Raw genomic sequence first — 22178 nt, 5'->3', positions numbered from 1 at the left:
GGCAGTTATAAGTCATTCACACTGCTGAGTTCAGAGTCACATATAGGTCAGATTGGGTGAGGACACTGGCTTTCCTTCCTTAATGGACATTTTGTGAACCTGGTGGGTTTTTACAATAATTCAATAGTTTTGTGGTCCCCAATACTGATACCAGCTTTTTATTCCAGATTTATTTATTTATTTGAATTTAAATTCCCTAACTCCTATGGTCAGATTTGAACTCATATCTCTGGATCATTAAACCAGGCCTCTGAGTTACTAGTCTAGTGATATAACTGCTCCACTACCATATCCAATAGTTGGTGTCACATATTGTGTCTGATTAATCCTTCTGTGAAATGCACTGGGATATTAAAGGTGCTATATAAATGCAGGACATAGCCTGTACTCCCCGCCAGAGGAAATGGTTTCCCACCACCTATCAATATACGAACATATGAATTAGGAACAGGAGTAGGCCATTCAGCCCCTCAGCCTGCTTTGCCATTCAATAAGATCATGGCTGATCTATTGTGGCCTCTACTTTCCTGCCTACCTCCTATAACCTTTGGCTTCCTTTTTAGTCAAGAATCTATCCAACTCAACCTTAAAAATATTCAATGACTGCCTCCACCACTTTCTGGGGAATGGGAATTCCACAAAGTAATGACCCTCTGAGAGAAATTTCTCCTCATCTCCATCTTAAACGGGACACCCCTTATTTTTAAACTGAATCCCCTAGTTCTAGTCTCTCCCATAAGGGGAAACATCCTTTCAGCATCGACCCTGTCAAGTCCCCTCAGGATCTTATGTTTTAATAAGATCACGTCTCAATCTTCTACACTCCTGGCCCAGCCTGTCCAACCTTTCCTCTTCATCCCTGGAATAGTCGAGTGAACATTCTCTGAACAGCTTCTAATGCAACTATGTCCTGTCTTAAATAACAAGACCAAAACTGTACACAGTACTCTAGACGTGGTCTCACCAATGCCCTGTACAACTGTAGAAAAACTTCCCTGCTTTTATATTCCATTCCCCTTTCAATAAACAACATTCCATTTGCTTTCCTAATCACTCACTGTATTTGCATTATAACTTTTTGTGATTCATGTACAAGAACCCCAGATCTCTCCGTACCTCAAAGTTCCGCAGTGCATTTAAATAATATGCTACTTTGCTATTAACTACTTTTAATTATCTGAAATACCCCAAGTAGTTTAACCCTTAATCTTCTATACTTAAGGGATTAGTAGCCTTGCACGACCTGTCCTTATGATTTAACTTTTGTACATAAGAAATAGGAGCAGGAGTAGGCCATTTGGTCCCTTGAGCCTGCTCCATAATTGAATAAGATCATGGCTAACCAGATTGTGGCCTTAACTCCACTTTTATGCCTGCTTGCACCCCTCCCCCCTCCATAACCTTTGTTGATCAAAAGTGTGTACAAGTCAGCATATTCAATGATCCAGCCTTCACTGCTTGTTGGGGAACAGAATTCCACAGGCTAATGTTTGAATCATACTCTCAAGACTGAATTTTTCTTTTACAAAATGGAAGGATGTGGCATTATCTGTACAGTTGGATGCTGACCTGGGATGTTTTTTAAAAAGGTCATAAGTTCACCTTGGAACTGTCAACAAGCAGGCCTCTTCCAAGAAATCACCTGACCTTTATGGTACTGGAGGAAGATCTGGTTGTTTGTTTTGAACAGAAATCACATTAATTGATGGGGAAAAAAACTGAAAAGGCAAAGGTTGGTGACTTACTGGAAATCAGACGGGAGAGAGAAAAAAACGGAAGTTGTGAAGCTGCTGGTTTTGAAGGCAGTCTTGTTGGGGAACAAACTGAGGAAGGAAGGCGACCCTAACTGGCTCCCTCTCTCTCTACCTTGCCTGCAATTGTGTGTGGCTATCAGCCTGTAACCAGAAAACCCTCATCTGAGTGTAACTGGTCTGCATTTGGACCTGCAAAGCTGAGACCAGTTGGTGAGAACTTCCAGACGTCCACCCGGGCCAGAGGCCCATCTTCACATGAGGTCCTCAGCACTGAGACCCTGCAAACTGTATCCTTTATTTTATAACGCCCATCTCTGCGGAGAGACTCGATCTGTTTGCCCTTTGTTTGTCTGTGTGTGTCCTGGGAGAATTCTTTAGGAAGAGATAGATAGTTACACCTCCAGATTACAATTGTGTGTTGACCAGTACTTGCAACTTGTTAAAAAGAAGTTTCTTTCTATAATAAACAATTGTTCCGAGTTTATTGAAATAGACGATTGGCTATTTTGGTGAGAAAATTAAACTTTTAAATTAATGGTATGGCCTGCAGAGTAATGAGACTAGATCATATGCACAGTTCAGCCATCCCGGGTGTAACACTATGACCCTCTGAGAGAAGAAATTCCTCTTCATCTCCAACTTAAATGGGCAACACCTTATTTTGAAAGTGTGCCCCCTAGTTTTTGTTTCTCTCAGGGGAAACATCCTCTCAGCATCTACCCTGTCAAGCCCCCTCAGCATCATATATATTTGAATAAGATCATCTCTCATTCTTCTGAACTCCGATGAGTATGTCAACTTGCTCAACCTTTCCTCATAAAACAAACTCCTCAGCCCTGGTTTTGTATCTACAACATAGTGTGACAGTACTACAAAAGCTTCATACATTGTACACTCATCCTAGTGAATCTCTAGCAGCACATCCCATAGTAAATTGAAGGAAGTGCTCTTTTTATGGACAGGAATATTAAACTCTGTAAATTTAATGAAATTACTCTTTAATGTTAAAAGCATAGTTAAGGTGGATTCTTGAAATGACAGCTGTATTTCTATCTGTACAAGACTTGGTGTTTCTCTGTCTCCATATCACATCTTTGTTCAAAAAGGGTGCAAGACCAAATCCAGCAACTATTGGGCAGTCAGTTTAACCTTCGTGGTTGGAGTGCTTTTAGAAACAATAATCTGGGACAAAATTAACATTCATTTGGATAAGTGTGGATTACTTAAGGAAGCCAGGAGAGATTTGTTAAAGGTAAATTGTGTTTAACTAACTTGCTTGAGATTTTTGTTGAGATAACAGAGGGCTGATGAGAGTAACGTGGTTGATGTGATGTACATGGACTTTCAAATGGCATTTGATAAAGTGCCACATAAAAGGCTTGTCAGCAAGTTGAAGTTCATGGGTAGAAGGGACAGTGGTAACATGGTTATGAGTTTGGCTGAGTAACAGGAAATAAAGTGTCGTGCTGAATGGATCTTTTTTGGACTGGAGGAAGGTTTATAGTGGAGTTCTTCAGGGATTGGTGCTAGGACCCCTGCTTTTCCTGATATATTAATAACCTAGACTTGGGTGTGCAGGACATAATTTCAAAATTTGCAGATGACACTAAACTTGGAAGTATTGTGAACTGTGAGGAGGATGGTGATAGACTTCATGAGGACATAGACATCTGGTGGAATGGGTAGATATGTGGCAGATGAAATTTAATGCATCGAAGCATGAAGTGATAATTTTTGGTAGGAAGGACAAGGAGAGGCAATATAAAATAAAGTGTGCAACTCTAAAGGGGTTGCAGGAACAAAGGGATCCGGGGGTATAGTGTACAAATCGTTGAAGGTGTCAGGGCAGATTAAGAAAGCCGTTAATGAGACATTTGGGATCGTGGGCTTTGTAGATAAGAGGCATAGAGTACAACAGCAAGGAAGTTATGTGAATCTTTATAAAACTCTGATTCAACCTCAATTTGGAGTATTGTGTCCAATTCTGTGCAACATACTTTGGGAAGAATGTGAAGGCATTGGAGAGAGTTCAGGAAAGCTTCACGAGAATGTTTCCAAGGACGATGAACTTAAGTTAGCTGGTTAGTTTGGAGAAGTTAGGATCGTTTTCCTTAGAGAAAAGAAGGCTGAGAGGAGGTTAGATTGAGGTACTTAAAATCATGAGGGGTCTGGACAGAGTAGGTGGAGAGAAATTGTTCCTACTTGTGAAAGGATCGAGAACGAGAAGGTGCAGATTTAAAATAAGTAGTATAAGAAGCAAAATAGATATGAGGAGAAACTTTTATGCAGTGAGTGGTTAGGGTCTGGAATGCACTGCCTTAGAGTGTGGTGGATACAGGTTCAATCGAAGCATTCAGAAGGGGATTAGGTTGCTACCTGAAAAGGAAGAATGTGAAGGGTTATGGAGAGAAGGCAGGGTAATAACAAAAAGCTAAAAGCTACTGTGGATGCTGGAAATCCAAAACAAAAACAGAATTACCTGGAAAAACTCAGCAGGTCTAGCAGCATCGGCGGAGAAGAAATCAGTTAACGTTTCGAGCCTTCATGGCCCTTCGGCAGAACTGAAGCATAGTTAGAAGAAGGGAGAAATATAAATTGGTTTAAGGTGGGTGGGGGGGGGGGGGGGGGGAGAGAGACACATTGAGGGTGTGGTGATTGTGGAGATGAGCAGATAATCAAAAGATGTCACAGACAAAAGGGTCAAAGAGGTGTCGAAGGTGGTGACATTTGTCTGAGAAAAGTGCTAATTAAGAATGGAAGACAGGATATTCAAAGTACAGCTCTAGTGGGGGTGGGGTGGAAAGACTAACAAGGTTTTAGTTTAGATTTAAAAATAATGGAAATAGGTGGGGAAAGAAGAATCTATATAAATTATTGAAAAAAAAAAGGGGGGGGAAAGAAACGGGGTGGGGATGGGGGGAGGGGGAGTTTAAGATCTAAAATTGTTGAACTCAATATTCAGCCCGGAAGGCTGTAAAGTGCCTAGTCGGAAGATGAGGTGCTGTTCCTCCAGTTTGCGTTGGGCTTCACTGGAACAATGCAGCAAGCCAAGGACAGACATGTTGGCAAGAGAACAGGGTGGAGTGTTAAAATGGCAAGCGACAGGGAGGTTTGGGTCTTTCTTGCGGACAGACCGCAGGTGTTCCGCAAAACGGTCGCCCAGTTTGCGTTTGGTCTCTCCAATGTAGAGGAGACCGAGGCAGGGTAATGGCACTCGGTGAGTTGCTCATTTGGATGCTAGTGTAGACACGATGGGCCGAATGGCCTCCTGCACATAACGATTTGGTGATTCTGTGATAGGAGACTGACACATTTTCATCACGCCCCGCCCTCTGATATGCATAACCCCGCCCCTGATATACATAACCCCGCCCCTGATATACATAACCCCGCCCTCTGATATTCATAGCCCCGCCCCCGATGTGTATACCCTGCCGCCGGCTTCCCACGTGGCATCTGCGTGGCGGTGTGGCGCGGTGAGTTGTGGGAGGCGGCAAGGCCCCGCCCCTTGGCGGCGGTGTGCGCGCGACCCTCACTTCCGGCGGGAGCCGAGCGGCGGGAAGGCGCCATGGGGAACAGCGACATTATGGGCGCGGCGGAGGACATCGCCGACCAGGTACCGGGGCCCGACCGCAGTCCGACACCAACCCCGGCTCAGCCTAGCCTCTCCTCTGTCCCCTCTCCCACAGCCCTCACCTCAGCGCCAGGCCCCAAAACCCGCACCAGGCCTCAACCCGGTGCCCGGCTCATTGAGGAGCCGCGGCCCCAACGCAGCTGCCCCCTCCACCGCGCTTCATCCCTCGCCCCGACCCCCCTTCACCCCTGATCCCCCAATTCATCCCTCGCCCCGACCCCCCTCATCCTTCGGCCCGACCCCCCCACCCCACCCCAATCCCCCCACTCCACCCCGACCCCCCTTCATCCCCCTCATGCCTCGCCCGACCCCCCAACTCCACCGCGACCCCCCCTTCATCCCTCACCCCCCCACTCCCCCTTCATCCCTCGCCCCCACCCCCCCTTCATCCCTCGCCCCCACCCCCCCTTCATCCCTCGCCCCCACCCCCCTTCATCCCTCGCCCCCCACCCCCCTTCATCCCTCGCCCCCACCCCCCTTCATCCCTCGCCCCCCACCCCCCTTCATCCCTCGCCCCCACCCCCCTTCATCCCTCGCCCCCACCCCCCCTTCATCCCTCGCCCCGACCCCCCCCTTCATCCCTCGCCCCGACACCCCCCTTCATCCCTCGCCCCGACGCCCCCCTTCATCCCTCGCCCCGACGCCCCCCTTCATCCCTCGCCCCGACGCCCCCCTTCATCCCTCGCCCCGACGCCCCCCTTCATCCCTCGCCCCGACGCCCCCCTTCATCCCTCGCCCCGACACCCCCCTTCATCCCTCGCCCCGACGCCCCCCTTCATCCCTCGCCCCGACGCCCCCCTTCATCCCTCGCCCCGACGCCCCCCTTCATCCCTCGCCCCGACGCCCCCCTTCATCCCTCGCCCCGACGCCCCCCTTCATCCCTCGCCCCGACGCCCCCCTTCATCCCTCGCCCCGACGCCCCCCTTCATCCCTCGCCCCGACGCCCCCCTTCATCCCTCGCCCCGACCCCCCCCTTCATCCCTCGCCCCGACCCCCCCCTTCATCCCTCGCCCCGACCCCCCCCTTCATCCCTCGCCCCGACCCCCCCCTTCATCCCTCGCCCCGACCCCCCCCTTCATCCCTCGCCCCGACCCCCCCCTTCATCCCTCGCCCCGACCCCCCCCTTCATCCCTCGCCCCGACCCCCCCCCCTTCATCCCTCGCCCCGACCCCCCCTTCATCCCTCGCCCCGACCCCCCCTTCATCCCTCGCCCCGACCCCCCCCTTCATCCCTCGCCCCGACCCCCCCCTTCATCCCTCGCCCCGACCCCCCCCCTTCATCCCTCGCCCCGACCCCCCCCCCTTCATCCCTCGCCCCGACCCCCCCCCTTCATCCCTCGCCCCGACCCCCCCCCTTCATCCCTCGCCCCGACCCCCCCCCTTCATCCCTCGCCCCGACCCCCCCCCTTCATCCCTCGCCCCGACCCCTCCCATCATCCCTCGCCCCGACCCCCCACCCCACCCCGACCCCCCCTTCATCCCTCGGCCCGACCACCCTCACCTGGCCACCTCACAGCAAAATGATTAAATTATAAAATCACTGCCTGCTTTCTAAGGTCAGCAGCAAGTTTCGGTTAAATCTCTAACTGAAAATGTTTTCCCTTTGAATTGGTAAAATAAAAACTCCTTAGTTTCTGTATTATATTTCAGTCTGTCCTTCATACCTGAGAAAAGGGGAGATGCAAGGTCTGAATTTCAATCTTCCCCATAGGTTGTGCCCAGGGTGGATCTCATATTGGTCCCTAGATAAGAGGCCTACATGTTCAAACCTGCTGTACTTTATGACAACATTTTACTGTTGTAAATCCCCATGTCTACTTTTATAATGGTAATTCCTATGTAAACCGGTCATGCTGTTAATACACGTCCTGCCTGCAGCACATCTGTAGCATGAGTTTACATCTCTTGAATATTTTATGGATATATTTATTTGATATCTTATTGTGGCCCTCCAATATTTCAACCAGCTTCATGGCTAGTAAGTTATTTTGTGCAGTGATGTTTATTACGTTGATAAATAAGCCAGGCAACTGGAGTCACGTACACTAGACTGGGTAAAGGTAGCATATTTTCTTCTCTTAAAAGACTTTTAATGAAGCAGATGGGTTTTTGTGACAATCCGAAAGCTTCATGGTTGTTTTTACTGATCCCAACTTTTTATTTCCAGAATTAAACTGAATTCAAATTCTTAAATTGCCTGCAGTGAGATTTGAACTCTTGTTCACTGGATTATTAGTCCAGCAACATAACCATTTGCTACTATATATGTAAGTGAATTTTCTGGGCTCCTATGTAGATCAGCTGGTGAAAGCAACAGTTAGCTGATGTATCCAGTCCGGTGTTCAATCTTTAGACTGTGCTGAACCATTCAGGGCTACAGGGAAGTTGCTACAACTCTGCCTCCGCACCATTGTTTGGTGGAATAATGGGTGAACTGGCCCAGGAATTCCTGTTCCCAATTCCTATCCCTTAATCCATCCCACCGGGAAGGTCTGAGGGCTCTCTGTTCGGGCCTCTATTCAAGGAAGAAGCAATCCCCATCCACCACCACTCTCCTCTGTCTGGCTGAACTTATTCTCTCACTGAATAATTTCTCCTTAAACTCGCCTCACTTCCTCCAAATAAAAGGTGTGGCTATGGGTACCCGCATGAGCCCCAGTTATGCCTGCCTCTTTATGGCGTATGTGGAACATTCCAGTCCTACTCAGGCCCCCTCTCACAACTCTTTCTGCAGTACATCGATGACTGTTTTGGTGCCGCTTCATGCTCTAGTCTGGATCTGGAAAAATTTATTAATTTTGCTTCCAATTTCCACCCCTCCATCATTTTCACATGGTCCATCGCTGACACTTCCGTTCCCTTCCTTGACCTCTCTGTCTCAATTTCTGGTGATAGACTGTCCACCAATATTCATTACAAGCCCACCGACTCCCAAGCTACCTCAACTACAGCTCCTCACATCCTGCTTCCTGTAAGGACACCATCCCATTCTCTCAGTTCCTTCGCTTCCGTCGCATCTGTTCCGATGATGCCACTTTCCAAAACAGTTTTTCTGATATGTCTTAACCGAGGTTTTCCACCCATGTTGGTTGACAGGGCCCTCAACTGTGTCCGGCCCATCTCCCGTGCATCCGCTCTCACGCATTCCTCTCCCTCCCAGAACCACGATTGGGTCCGCGTTGTCCTCACTTATCACCCCACCAGCCTCCGCATTCAAAGGATCATCCTCCGCCATTTTCGCCAACTCCAGCATGATGCCGCTACCAAACACATCTTCCCTTCACACACACACACACACACACACCCCCTCCACCCCGGTCGGCATTCCATAGGGACTGTTCCCTCTGGGACACCATGGTCCACTCCTCCATCACCCCCTACACCTCAAACCCCTCCCACGGCACCTTCCCATGCAACTGCAGAAGATGCAACACCTGCCCCTTTACTTCCCCCTCTTCACCGTCCAAGGGCCCAAACACTCCTTTCAAGTGAAGCAGCATTTCACCTGCTTTCACCCTCAATTTAGTCTACTACATTCGCTGCTCCCAATGCGGTTTCCTCTACATTGGAGAGACCAAACGTGGACTGGGTGACCGCTTTGCGGAACACCTTCGATCTGTCCGCAAGCATGACCCAGACCTCCCTGTTGCTTGCCATTTTAACACTCCATCCTGCTCTCATGCCCACATGTCCATCCTTGGCCTGCTGCAATGTTCCAGTGAAGCTCAATGCAAACTGGAGGAACAGCACCTCATCTTCCGATTAGGCACTTTACAGCCTTCCGGACTTAACGTTGAGTTCAACAACTTCAAATCATGAACACTCTCCTCCATCCTCACCCCCTTTTCAATCCCCTTTTTTCTAATAATTATTATATATTTTTTAATATTCTTTTCCCACCTATTTATATTATTTTTAAATTTATTACCATCCATTGTTTCATCTCCACCTTTAGCCTATTTCGATCCCTTCCCTCCCACCCCACCCCCACTAGGGCTATCTGTCACTTGCTCATCCTGCTTTCTACCCTTAATGTCACCATTAGCACATCCTTTAGCTAATATCACCACCGTCAACACCCCTTTGACTTTTTGTCTATGATATCTTTGGCAATCTCTCCTTTGCCTCCACCTATCACTGGTCCTCTATCCAGCTCCACCTGTCCAACCCTCCTTAAACAGCTTATATTTCACCTCATTTCTATTTCTCTTTAATTCTGATGAAGAGTCACACGGACTCGAAACGTTAACTCTGTCTTCCTCTCCACAGATGCTGTCAGACCTGAGTTTTTCCAGCTATTTTTGTTTTTGTTTCCTATCCCTTAATCCTCTGCAGGAAATTGTGGGTATTAGATGAGAACGAGGTCAGTGCCTGCGGTCCCCACGCTAGCATGGTCCATGAGCTCACCGTCTAGACTTCGTTATGAAGAATTGGTGCTAGTGGAACCGCATTCCATGTCTTCAGGAAAAGGAGTCAAAGGGGGTTTCTCGTCACTCACTTGATTATGATGGACAGTATTGGAACATTATTTTGGGATTTTAAAGAAAATGGCATAAAAGAAAGAACTTGCATTACTATAGGGTTTTTCATGAGCTTAGCATTCCCAAAGCGTTTTACAGACGGTGAAGTGCATTCTTTTCCAAGGACAGTCGGTGTTATAATGTAGGAATCATGACAGCCATCTTGGAGTACAAAGACCCCACAAATGTGTTAATGACCAGATAATTTGTGCTTTAATGATGTTGGTTGATGGATACTATTGGCCCAAGATATTGAACAGAACGCCCCTGCTCTTCCAATATTGGCTGTGGGGTCCTTCACATCCACCCGAGAGAGCGGAGGGGCCTCGTTGTAATGTTTCATCTGACAGATGTGCACCTCTGACAGTGCAGTGCTCCCTCAGTACTGCACTGGGCATGTCAGCCTGAATTATGGACTCAAGTCTCTGGAGTGGGTTGAAAACATTTTACAGGCATTTTTCACAGTATCTACTGGCATATTCTTCCCTGACATGGCAGGACTGCCCACAAGAAGTAAACTTGACATCAGGAGCTGCTTTTGTCACATTGCATCACCAGTTGAGCATCTGAGAGTTTACTGGTCAGTGATGTTGGTTCAATGATTTCTCCGTTGGTGTCGAGCCTTATCTTTCCAGAGAAGGAACAACCATAATAGTCTCAATGACCCACTCATAGTTTTCTTTCATACATAATGTGTGAATAATTTCAGACATGGTGTGACGACTGAAGCATGCTTCGGAGGAACAGGTGACTTATCTCTCCCCTACCCCCCGCAGTGTCCTAGACGATGATTATTCACCTTGCCCTCCCCCCACTCAGTGTACTGAACGATGTTTATTGCCCCCCCTCCCCCCACCCACAACTGTCCCAAACTTTGTTCATTCCCTCCCCCCCTGGCCAGTGTCCTGGCTGATGTTTATGCAACCCCCCCACCCAGCATCCCAGGTGATGTGTGTCTATCCCCAACACCCCCCCCCCCCCCGCCCCGGAAGTGTCTCCAGCGATGTTTACCCACGCCCCCCAGTGTACCAGACAATGTTTATCTCTCCCCCCCCCCACCCCCCTGTGTGTCCCAGATGATCAGATGATGCCTATCCCCTTGCCTCCACCCCTTAGGGTCCTGGAAATGCCTATCCTTTGCCCCCTCCCCAGGGTCCCGTACGATGCCTATCTCCTTGCAACCCCCCGTCCCCCAGTGTCCAAGTTGACTGTCTTTGCTGCCTGCCACGGTTCCATTCCTAATTTGTATGTCTGTACAACTTGTCTGTTAGAATCAAGCCAAACAACTTAAAAATACAATTAGTGGTCAGAAGGAAGGGAGGGAAACTTAGTTCCACAGCCCTGGAGCGTGAGGAGCTGTGAACTAGATTCTTAGTGCTGACTGGAAGTGGATTGCATGTTAGTTTGAACAAGAAGAATCTGAGGAGGAAATTAATTTTAAATTGCTGCTCAGGTTCTGCTGCTTCGGGTGAGCTCGGAACGCTCCCTTTATCTGTTCATTGTGTCAATCTCAAGGACACATACAGAACTGAATGGAAGAAAGGTTTGCATTTCTGTAGTGCCTTTCACAACCTCAGGCTGTCTCAATGTGCTTTACTGCTAATTAAGTCCTTCTGAAGTGTAGTGTCTGCTGTAATGACTACATTGGCTTCTGGTCTCAATCCTTGTTTTCAAATCCGTCCCTGACCTCACCCCTCCCTATCTCTGTCGTCACTTCCAGCCCTCCAAGGTTACAAGAACATAAGAAATAGGAGTAGGCCACTCTCAAATTCTGGCGCCTTCAGGGATGAGAAATTGCCACCTAATGCAGAATTTCGACTTTTCAATTGGGAAATTCTGTTCTTTGAAACATTTTTCTGGCCTCTGCCTCCCCTGGTATAGAAACATAGAAAATAGAAGCAGGAATAGGCCATTTGGCCCTTCGAGCCTGCCCTGCCATTCATCATGATCGTGGCTGATCATCCAACTCAATAGCCTGCTCCTGCTTTCTCCCCATATCCTTTGAACCCTTTTGCCCCAAGAGCTATATCTAACTCCTTCTTGAAAACATACAATGGTTTGGCCTCAACTACTTTCTGTGGTAGCGAATTCCACAGGCTCACCACTCTCTGGGTGCAGAAATTTCTCCTCATCTCAGTCCTAAATGGTCTATCCTGTATCCGCAGACTGTGACCCCTGGTTCTGGACTCCCCCACCATCAGGAACATCCTTCCTGCATCTAACCTGTCTAGTCCTGTTAGAATTTTATAGGTTTCTATGAGATGCCCCCCTCTTTCTTCTGAAACCTAGCGAATATAATCCTAACCGACTCAATCTCTCCTCATATGTCAGTCCTGCCATCCCAGGAATTAGACTGGTAAACCTTCGCTGCACTCCTCCCTATAGCAAGAACATCTTTCCTCAGATAAGGAGACCAAAACTGCACACAATATTCCAGGTGTGGTCTCACCAAGGCCCTGTATAATTGCAGCAAGACATCCTTGCTCCTGTACTCGAATCCTCTCCCTATGAAGGCCAACATACCATTTGCCTTCTTTATCGCATGCTGTACCTGCATACTTACCTTTAGCGACTGGTGTATGAGGACACCCAGGTCTTGTTGCACATTCCCCTCTCTCAATTTATAGCTATTCAGATAATATGCCTTCCTGTTTTTGCTACCAAACTGGATAACCTCACATTTATCCTTATTATACTGCCGGTCAAACTATTTTTCTTCCCAAAGTGGATGAAATCCTGTGATGGCTGTTGGGATGGGAGTGGGAAATCAAGTGCGGAACACACATTCGAGGGGCCCAGAAGAACCCATCCCAATGGTGGAGTGGTTGTGGGGGAGTTTTTGAGGCGGTCATGAGGGTGCGGGTTAGTTGGGCGAAGACACCGTGCAACGACCACCGTGGGAATTCTGTAGGGGTACAAGATTCCTGACACAATTTTCAGATCTTAATGTTTTCATCCACTCTCATCCCTGCATCTTGTGCATCACTGATTTCCATCGCCCCATCGTTGGTGGCCATGCCTTTATCTTCCAAGGCCCTAAGCTCTGGAATTTTCTCCTTAAAACCTACAAATTTGACTAAGCCTTCGGTCACCTACTCTAATGTCTCCTTATGTGCTTGGTGTTAAATTTGGTAACGTTCCAGTGAAGCACTTTGGGATGTTAAAGTTGCTATGTAAACGCAAGTTTTTGTGTTGGGCAAATTCTGTAACCTGAACTCTGCGTCTGGTGTGAGGCGTTCATGCTGTCATCAGATGCTTATGGCTCAGTTAGTTGATAGTTTTAACGGGTCTGTTCCTATCACTTTCAATTTGTGGTTGAACACTGGCCTATTTTACCACTGGTGTGAAATCTGGAATCATGCTTTGCACCAACCTCAAGTGGGTTGTGTTGACAGTGTGTGGAAGCAAGGCTTGTCATTTGCATTATTGGATTGGGGTATGGTGGTTGAGGTGGGGGAGGGGGCAGGGAAACATGGAATTAGGGTTCAAAGTGTGATTTAAATTCTTGATCCTGCCTCCCTCTGAAATTCTGAGATACTGAGCAGAGTTGGATCGTTCTCACTGGCGGTTTCTATTGCGTGGAGTTATTTCTGTTTGACATTGTGATCGCGAACTCCTGCCCCAGTGACAGTGGTGGAAAGAAATAAAGGGCTTGTATTTCTTTAGCATGTTTCACAATCTTTAGGCATCTCAAAGCATTTTACAACCAGTGAAGTACTTTTGAGGTGTATTCGCTGTTACAGTGTAGGGAAGTTTCTGATTAGGTTGTGGTGGGGAACTGGCAATCTTGGACTTATTGAATGTCGTGAATAGAAATCACTGGCCCAGATGTTGTTATGGTTTTAGCCACTTGCACTAATATTTAATAGAAAATGCCTTGCACACAATCTAAGGATATTGATTTCACACATGTACATTTATTGAACAAGAACCTACCTTTCATTTAGTAAGGAAGTAAAGCTCTCCCAGCAACCAGTAAACACGCACACTCTACCTATCTCCATCTTATGAATAAGCACCCAAAGGTTAAAGTTCACACATTGGCACAGCGATAGATGAATATTGAGATCATATGACCCAGTGAGACTGTTATTGTGGTACAATACTGGTGGGTACATATGTTACTGTAGAACACATATAGTACTGGTGGATACAGGTTTGTTACTGTATATCTGGGGTACAGTACTGGTGGGTTAAAAGCAAAATACTGTGGATGCTGGAAATCTGAAATAAAAACAGAAAATGCAGGAAAAACTCAGCAGGTCTGACACCACCTGTGGAGAAAGAAACAGTTAATGTTTCGAATCTGTATGACCCTTCTTCAGAGGTAAAGGGAGGTAGATATGTGATGAAATTTATACTGTTTAAGGGGGTGAAGCTGGAAAGAAGGCCAACGATAGGTGGGGGCTAAGGAGAGATTGACAAAGATATTATGGATGGAAAGACAAAGGGAGTGTTAAAGGTAGTGGTAAGGACTAAAGGAGGTGCTGATAGTGGCTGTTTTTATTACACGCAGTACTGGTGGGTACAGGTTTCAGTGTTTTGATGCTGGTGCTGCTGCAGATGCTGAGCTCTGCTTTTTAAGTTTGATGTGTTTTGCTCCTCTGATTCAGTTTTATATTTGCAGTTTCTGCGGATGACCAAACATTACCTGCCTCACCTAGCCCGCCTGTGTCTAATAAGCACCTTTCTGGAGGACGGGATTCGCATGTGGTTTCAATGGAATGAACAGCGGGATTACATCGAGGCAACCTGGAATTGTGGCTATTTCCTAGCTACCTGCTTTGTACTGACCAATCTCTTGGGGCAGTTAGGTAAGAGTCAGTCAAATCTCCTTTTCATCTTCACCACATATTGTGTTGAATCTTGGTCTGCTTATTTGTTTTCTATTCCATAGGTGGATGCATCCTGATATTAAGTAGAAATTTTGTACAATATGCCTGCTTTGGACTGTTTGGAATTATAGGATTGCAGGTAAGCAATAAGGATCTTTTCCACTGCTTTTAACAATTAGTAACTTGAACTTCCAGAGGTCTGTAGCTGGAGTCTAGACTCTGTGGATCCATTGTCATAATCTCCCTAGGTTTAAAATGTGTTTAAGTGCTCCACCTTCTCTCTTCCCCCCCCCCCCCCCCCCCCCCCCCAACCACCAACCAATTCCATCCCTGATGCTGCAAGATTGAAGTGACCAGAGAAATCCCAGTCTGTCTGTTATTAGAGGCTAACCTCTGTGTCCCTGAGCTGGTAAAGAAAACATCAACCCAAAATCCCACTCCTTATCACATTCCATTGATTCCTGCTGCAAAGTGCGGATTGGTCTCAGTTGCCCCACAGTTGAATAGTGCACCTGAAATGAGTATTTTTTGTCTGGGTATGTTATCCATACCATTTATTTATTTGAAGAGGACTGTGGCTTATGTTCCTCCATCCTCCCTCTTGACTTTCATTTGCCTTTTACTGTGCAGACTGCCCACCCTGACTCCTCTCCAGTTTTACAGTTTTCTCAGTGCGAGTCAGTGTTAATGCTTTGAGGCATCTGCCGTGAAACAAGTCACAAGTGCCTATGTTGCTGTTCAGCAAGAGGCAGGGCAAATGATGGTGGTCTTGACTTGCTCAGGGCCTCCAACAAAATCACGCCTGCCCTCCCGCCAATAGCATAGACATTGGGTACTTGGAGGAACAGCAATTCAAACCTCCCTTGAGCTGAATTAGTTTGTGACTGATTTATATTGCAACTCCATTTACCCACTATGGCTCTGGGTCTCAGCTCCCACTTAAACAATTAAACCATGAGGTAACTGCACATTGACTTGAGAGGGAATCTTCTCTATCCCTTTGACTGACCCTTCTTTTCAAAGTGGGTTGTACATTGTCTCTCTGTGGAGGCTGGTGGACATTAACTGCTATGTTTCTTTGCTTTCAGACTGTCGCCTACAGTATTTTATGGGATTTGAAGTTCCTGATGAGGTTTGTATCTTAACCCCGAAGCTGTCTGCCTGCCTCGCCGCCACCCCACCCCTCCTGGAGCTCTGCTGCACAGTCCAGTGCCTCCCCCATAGACAAGGACACTGTAATGAGGGGGGGGGCGGGTAGTAAACTTGCAGGGAGCACAAATGGCTGCACATTAAAACAAGCAGGGGGCAACCAGGCCAATAAAAGTTAACTACATTTGACAGGGCATTACGAGAGACTTTGCAAGGGCAGGTAAGACTGTCAGCAGGAATGGAGGGGGTGATACAGGGCAGGATGGGTGCAGGGAGAGTTCATCGTTTGGAGGGAGGTAGCGAGGCAGCTGGATTTGGGGAAGAACTCCAGGGTTCGCTGATGTCCTGCTAGGAAGGAAAACTGCTGTCTTTACCCACTCTGGGCTTACTTGTGACTCCAGACTCATAGCAACATTGACTGACTTTTACCTATCCTCTGAAGTGGTTACTCGCTTGTATCAAACCTGCTACCCAGGGGTTTACGATAGCTCACCACCATCTTCTCAGGGCAACTAGGAGATGGGGCAAACATGTCAGCCTTGTCAATGACACACATCGTGAGAATGAGTAAACCCTTGGAGGGGGAGAGGAGGGAGTGAATCAGAGTCGCTGCTTTGAGGGATGTGAGACAAGCAACTTAAAAAAATATATATATACAAATATTGGCATTTTAAAATGAGCAAGGTCTCGGATTTTGATGCCCTGTGTTAATGCTTTATCTCTCTCTCTCTCTCTGGTTAGGAACCTTGCCCTCGGAGGTGGCTTGCTGCTGTTGTTGGCTGAGTCCAGGTCAGAAGGTAAAAGCATGTTTGCTGGCGTTCCAACAATCAGCGAGAGCTCACCGAAACAGTACATGCAGCTGGGGGGTCGCGTTCTGCTCATCCTGATGTTCATGACCTTGCTGCATTTTAATGCCAGCTTCTTCTCGGTGAGTCTAGACCCTGGGTACCAAGTGTATTTTATTAATGGAAAGTTAAAAAAGGAATCATTGCAGTCGCAACATTAACAAGCTGATTTACTTGCAAAGCACAATCTTTGTGCTCAAGAACAGCCCAGTAACTTCAAAAATTTCTGATTAGTGACAGCAGAGACCATGTTACTCCAATCCTGCTGGAAGGAATATTGACATCAGGATGGTGTCCACATTTGGAACTTCTGGTGGTGTTTTATTTTTCATTCTGCAGTTCCGTTTACACCTCCTCTGGACACCTTTTATGTCTTTACCTGTCCTGTTATCATCTCCTTTTGCCTTGCACTGTCATCCCTTTTGTCATTTAATCTCTCCTGCTTTACACCCTATCACAGACTTTCCCTTTGGTCTCCTTCCCCCAACCCCCCTTCCCTGCCACTGTTATTGCTTACTGCATACAAGAAACTTGGTCTGTCCTTGAATGTTGCCAAAGCAAAACTCATATCAACCAAACCTTGGCAGCCACCTCTCCCAAAAGGCTGTCATTGATGAGGAGATCGAACACCAGATCAGCTGCACCAGCTCCGCCTTCTACAAACGACACCAAGTGTTTAACAACAAAGACCTCCACAAGTCAACTAAAGTCCTGGTGTACAGAGTTGTTGTCACCACACTCCTGTACTGCAGTGAGACCGGGACTGTGTATCAGCGACACGTTAGAGCACTAGAGAAATTCCATCGGCAGTGCCTCCACCACATCCTCTGGATTCGGAGGACCGTCGAACACATACTAGTGTCCTTCTTGAAGCCGGCTCCATAAGCGTTCGGGCAAATGGAGGCTTACTAAGCTTCTAAAGCATCATACCCCGTTCACCCAACCTATTGCTTGAACAATACACCCTGGACTTGATCATCTCTCATTTTTTAAGAATAACTTTCTTTTTGCATTAGCGTGCTTCTGTCTGAGGCTAACTGTTTCAGTAACGAGGTTTAATCCATCACTGTCTCCTTTGGTGCATTTGAGAATGGCAAGTGTGTGTTCTAAATCAGATGTGCTTGTTTGAGTTCAATAACACATCCTATTATCACCTGGGTATTCCCCCACCCTATGTACGGTCAGTCTTTTGATACTCCCCTTCATAAATATACACCTACCTTTTGTCTGGGTTAATGTTGTTACAAATAATGGTCAAAAGGCCATGCAAAACTACGTTTAAATTATTCCCTGCAAATGAGAAATGGCAGTCTTGAACACTTTGCATGCTATCTCTCACCAGGTTCCAACCCTTTGATTCAAACTTGGGAGAGTATTTGAAAAGGGGAAAGCTGTGCAAGTTCAACTTCTTGATTTGCTAATGTGCAATCTAATTCAGAAAAAGGGAGAATGTTCAAAGTACCTAGTCACAACAGCAGTAAACTACAAAAAAGAAACCAGCCAAAGGCAAGCGTTTTGGCACTGGTGGACATTACTGAGATGTGACAGAGCAGATTGACCTTTTTGAGTATCGAGTGTCTTATGAAATTTGCAAGTTTGTAAACTACTAAAAGTGATTTTCAAAATCAACTCTGATGGACTGGATAAAAACAAAAAGCTAAAAGCTACTGCGGATGCTGGAAATCCAAAAAAAAACAGAATTACCTGGAAAAACTCAGCAGGTCAACTGTTTTCTTCTCCACCGATGCTGCCAGACCTGCTGAGTTTTTCCAGGTAATTCTGTTTTTGTTTATGATGGACTGGACGCTGTCCAGATGGCCAAAAAGTGTCCTCCCCGTCAGATACTGTTTCCTTAACGCTCAAATGGTCAGCATTCTGGGGGCGAACAAAGAAAACACTTCAAAGACTCTGAAGTTCTCCTTGAATTGCAGCAGCTTTGACATTAATGACTTTGAGGAGCTTACCACCAATTGTTCAAAATGACGACAACTTGTCCATCGAGCTGCTTCTCGCTTTGAGTCTAAACATCTTAATGATGAGGCAGAGTGGGGAAGAGAAGAAAAATAAGAAAATCCTGCACTCCAGATCTCACTGGCTGGTGGGATGTCCTGCCCAGTGTTTCCAAAGATCCGTGGCTCAAGAATCAACTTGTTCAGTCACATGAAAACCCACGGCAGAAACTCAACCCTGAGTAGATATCAACCTTTAATAGAGGGACAGCCGACCTTGCTTAAAATGTGTGCATCTGTATCTTTATTCCAGTTCTGATGAAGGTCACAAACATGAATTGTTAATTGTTACTCTTGTCATAGATGCTGCCAGACCTGCTGAGTATTTCCAGTATTTTGCTTTTGTAATTTTGTGTAAGATTGTGGTGCTTCATGTGGCCAAATAGTCAACTGGCATTTACTGCTAGACGTGTAGACAAAGACTGGGACACTTGGGTGATACTCAAAAAGGTCTGAAGCTGAAATTCCAGCAAAACTCAGCAGAATATGCAGAGGGGGTTAATGATAGAGTCAATATTAAGGTTGTTTATGTATTCCAATCTGATCCAAAGTGTGTGTTTTGATTTTTCTCGTTATAGATTATCCAGAATGTGGTGGGAACAGGTTTGATTGTCTTGGTGGCGATCGGCTTCAAAACTAAGCTGGCGGCGCTGACCCTGGTCATCTGGCTCTTCAGTCTCAACCTCTACTTCAACGCCTTCTGGACAATCCCGGCCTACAAACCCATGCACGACTTCCTGAAATACGACTTCTTCCAGAGCATGTCTGTGATTGGGGGGTTGCTGCTTGTGGTTGCCCTTGGCCCTGGTGGCGTTTCAATGGACGAGAAGAAGAAAGAGTGGTGATCGGTGTAACATCGCCAAAACTGCAGCCCCTCCCCTCACCATCCTCCTCCCTCCCTCCCCCCACCATCATCCCTCCCTCTCCCCTGCCCCCCCTCCCCCATCCATCCCCACTGTTTTGTACAGTTTAAGTACATTTAGTGATTTCAATGCATTCGCATATTCAGGGCATGTATTGCTCCACCTGCTCATATTGGTAACCTCACAAATACAGCCTTATTTTTGGGTTTCAGATATAAAAGAAAACAGAGTAACTTGAAAATGTCCCAACAGAAAAATACTTATGGTTCAGACTTTAAACAATGGCTGTGTATGAAACACTCGAGGCCCACCCTTTTTTTAAACAAAGTCCCAATTCAGGCTCCTGCTACTGTGCAGAGTTCCCTGTCTTTGCATATTCTCATCCTGAGAAGAATTAAGGGAAAGAGTTGGAATATACACCCACCCTTGAGAAACTTATTTAATTATACTTCACTACAAATGGCACTGTTCTCTGATAGGCTTGGAATAAACAGCTCTAAAAGAACACTAAGCTGTGCCAAAATGAGGTACCTCTGTTGTTTCAACCCTCCCTAGGTCTGCCTGTCCAAACTAATAGCTGAGGCTTGGGAGGTCCAATTTCAAGTTGATGCAGTGTTGCTCCCTCCTCCCCATGAGATTGCAGTTCCCATACTCGACACTAACCAAAGCTCCTCATCTCCCTCAAGAGGCAGAGAGCAGGGTCACGGGACAGGCATTCACAAAGGCTGTTCCTAAGCTTCAGCCCCTCTTGGGAAAGGATTGAAAGTGAGTAATGCAAGCTGTCCATGTAGTTAATGTGCAAAGCAGGCCAGGAAACTCAGGATGGATTAAAGTTCCATTTCCCTGTTGTTTGTGGAGATAAATGATGGAGTTGAGGGATTAGATTGTTACAAGGGCTAAGGAGGGGAAACTTGACCAGAATTCAGTTTGTTACCCAATGGTCCATGCCTGAAAGCACATACCCAAGTGTGTGCTTATTGAATTGGGCTTGACTGATACCCTTCTCCTATCTCCCATATTTAAATCTCCAGTCATCATGCTCCAGGCACAAAGAATGCCCATTGGTTAGGGTAGCCGATGGTGACCGTATTGCAGCCAGAGACAGCCCCTTCAGGAGAGGGATAATGCCGAATTTCACTGCCATTACCAAAAAAAGGTGTTAAAGGTGCGGGGTGCATTTTGAGAACGAATGCCTGCTACCTTTCTAAGTGAAGTTTGCTGTGGGATCATGTTAATGATGGAATTGGTATTATCCTACTCTACCACTGAGTATTCCTGTTTTAAGATGAATCTTGCTGGGCTGTGCACATCCTAATTCCCAAAGAATTATTCTCAGCTAGTCTCTGAGGTATCTATTTTTAACAGCATTTGCACCATTTCTCTTATCTTTCCCTTGATGTTGTGTCTTGGTATTTTGCTAGTGTTTAGTAACCTGGCCTGCAGAGCAGCAAAAATGGATGGCGATTCATGAGCGGCTCCTGTAAAAGTGTTTCTGTTTTAAACAAAAATACTTCATAAATATTAATTTTCGACAGTTGTCCCAGGCTCTGCTCCTGAGTTAGTACTCCTGGTCCTGATCATACTCTAGTGATTTTTGCAAGGAAATGTGTGGGGAACATGAGGGTGCGGGATCGTCAGGCATGCCTGTGATGCCCCCTGCAGTCAAACAGTTGGCCAACGCTCATTGTTCAGATTTTCAGGGGAGAACTGGAAATTCCCAATAGGAGACAAGGGACGGGGAAAAAATTATTTATATAAATACAGCAATAAAGATGGACTCTTATTCTTAAGACACTCGGTGCAATAACTGTGTCAGTATTAGTTGATGTGCCTGATTTGGGGAGGAGTACCTACTTTCAGCTGGGAAGAAGTTTACGCAGCTGTTTTTTTTTTTGATTTTCACACGTGGAACACAAGTTCATTCAAGTGAGGCTGAGCTTGTCGTCGCTGTCGTGCGCACAGCTACAGACCCTGGGTAACTGTTACTGCAAGATGTCAGGAACCTTTGTTCCCTTCGGAAAATTGTGGTGTTGAGATTGTTAAAATAAAAGCTGTGAATTCCCCCTGCAGCCCCTCCACATTCTTGTTTTTCAGTTGAGGTAGTGGGATTGCTCGGAAGGTGCTGTGGTCCTGCTCTGCGCTGAATTAGCAGACTCGGGGCAGCGAGTTCTTCTCCCAAGTCTCAGCATCTTGACTTGGACACACAATCCCCATTCCCACATCGTTTCTGCATCAAAATCTGGAACTCCTTCCCTATGTGTGCACAGATTACAGCAGTTGGAGAAAGCAGCACTCCATTGCGGGTGGGCAATAAAGGCCAGCCTTGTGAATGATGCCCACATCCTGGAATCTTGCAGCAAAGGAGGCTTTATTTTCCCCCCTCGGCTGTGCCCAGTTAACCAGTTGCAGCCAGGCCAGTAGCCTCCATCTTCCTGGGTTGACAGGATGTGAGCCCTGTTAGTCGCAAAGTGCAGGTTGGGCCATGTCAGGAGCAAAACACTCGTGACAATAACCAAAACCCTGCTGCCCACATCCTAACTCGCACCAAATCACATTCACCCATTACCTCT

At 46.7% G+C, this 22178-nt stretch overlaps 1 protein-coding gene across 1 annotated transcript; it reads left to right on the top strand.

Moving 5' to 3' along the window:
• The first annotated feature begins 5208 nt into the window (after nucleotides 1-5208).
• surf4 (surfeit 4) lies at nucleotides 5209-21670 on the top strand. The gene is made up of 6 exons (XM_078550216.1): nucleotides 5209-5370; nucleotides 14535-14721; nucleotides 14805-14881; nucleotides 15831-15874; nucleotides 16633-16819; nucleotides 19324-21670. Exons 1-6 carry the CDS (start codon nucleotides 5323-5325, stop codon nucleotides 19588-19590), a joined length of 810 nt encoding a protein of 269 aa, XP_078406342.1. The 5' UTR covers nucleotides 5209-5322; the 3' UTR covers nucleotides 19591-21670.
• Nucleotides 21671-22178: the final 508 nt, after the last annotated feature.

The sequence above is a fragment of the Cetorhinus maximus genome, chromosome 10 (assembly GCF_964194155.1).
Source record: "Cetorhinus maximus chromosome 10, sCetMax3.hap1.1, whole genome shotgun sequence".
Classification (NCBI taxonomy): Eukaryota; Metazoa; Chordata; class Chondrichthyes; order Lamniformes; family Cetorhinidae; genus Cetorhinus; species Cetorhinus maximus.
This window is presented reverse-complemented; position numbering and strand designations above follow the sequence as displayed.

Excerpts from the sequence above, each read along its gene's own strand:
- surf4 (XM_078550216.1), top strand. The coding sequence starts at position 5,323 with ATGGGGAACAGCGACATTATGGGCGCGGCGGAGGACATCGCCGACCAG. Across the intron at positions 5,371-14,534 it reads CGGAGGACATCGCCGACCAG|TTTCTGCGGATGACCAAACA; the intron begins GTACCGGGGCCC and ends TTATATTTGCAG. Across the intron at positions 15,875-16,632 it reads GATTTGAAGTTCCTGATGAG|GAACCTTGCCCTCGGAGGTG; the intron begins GTTTGTATCTTA and ends CTCTCTGGTTAG.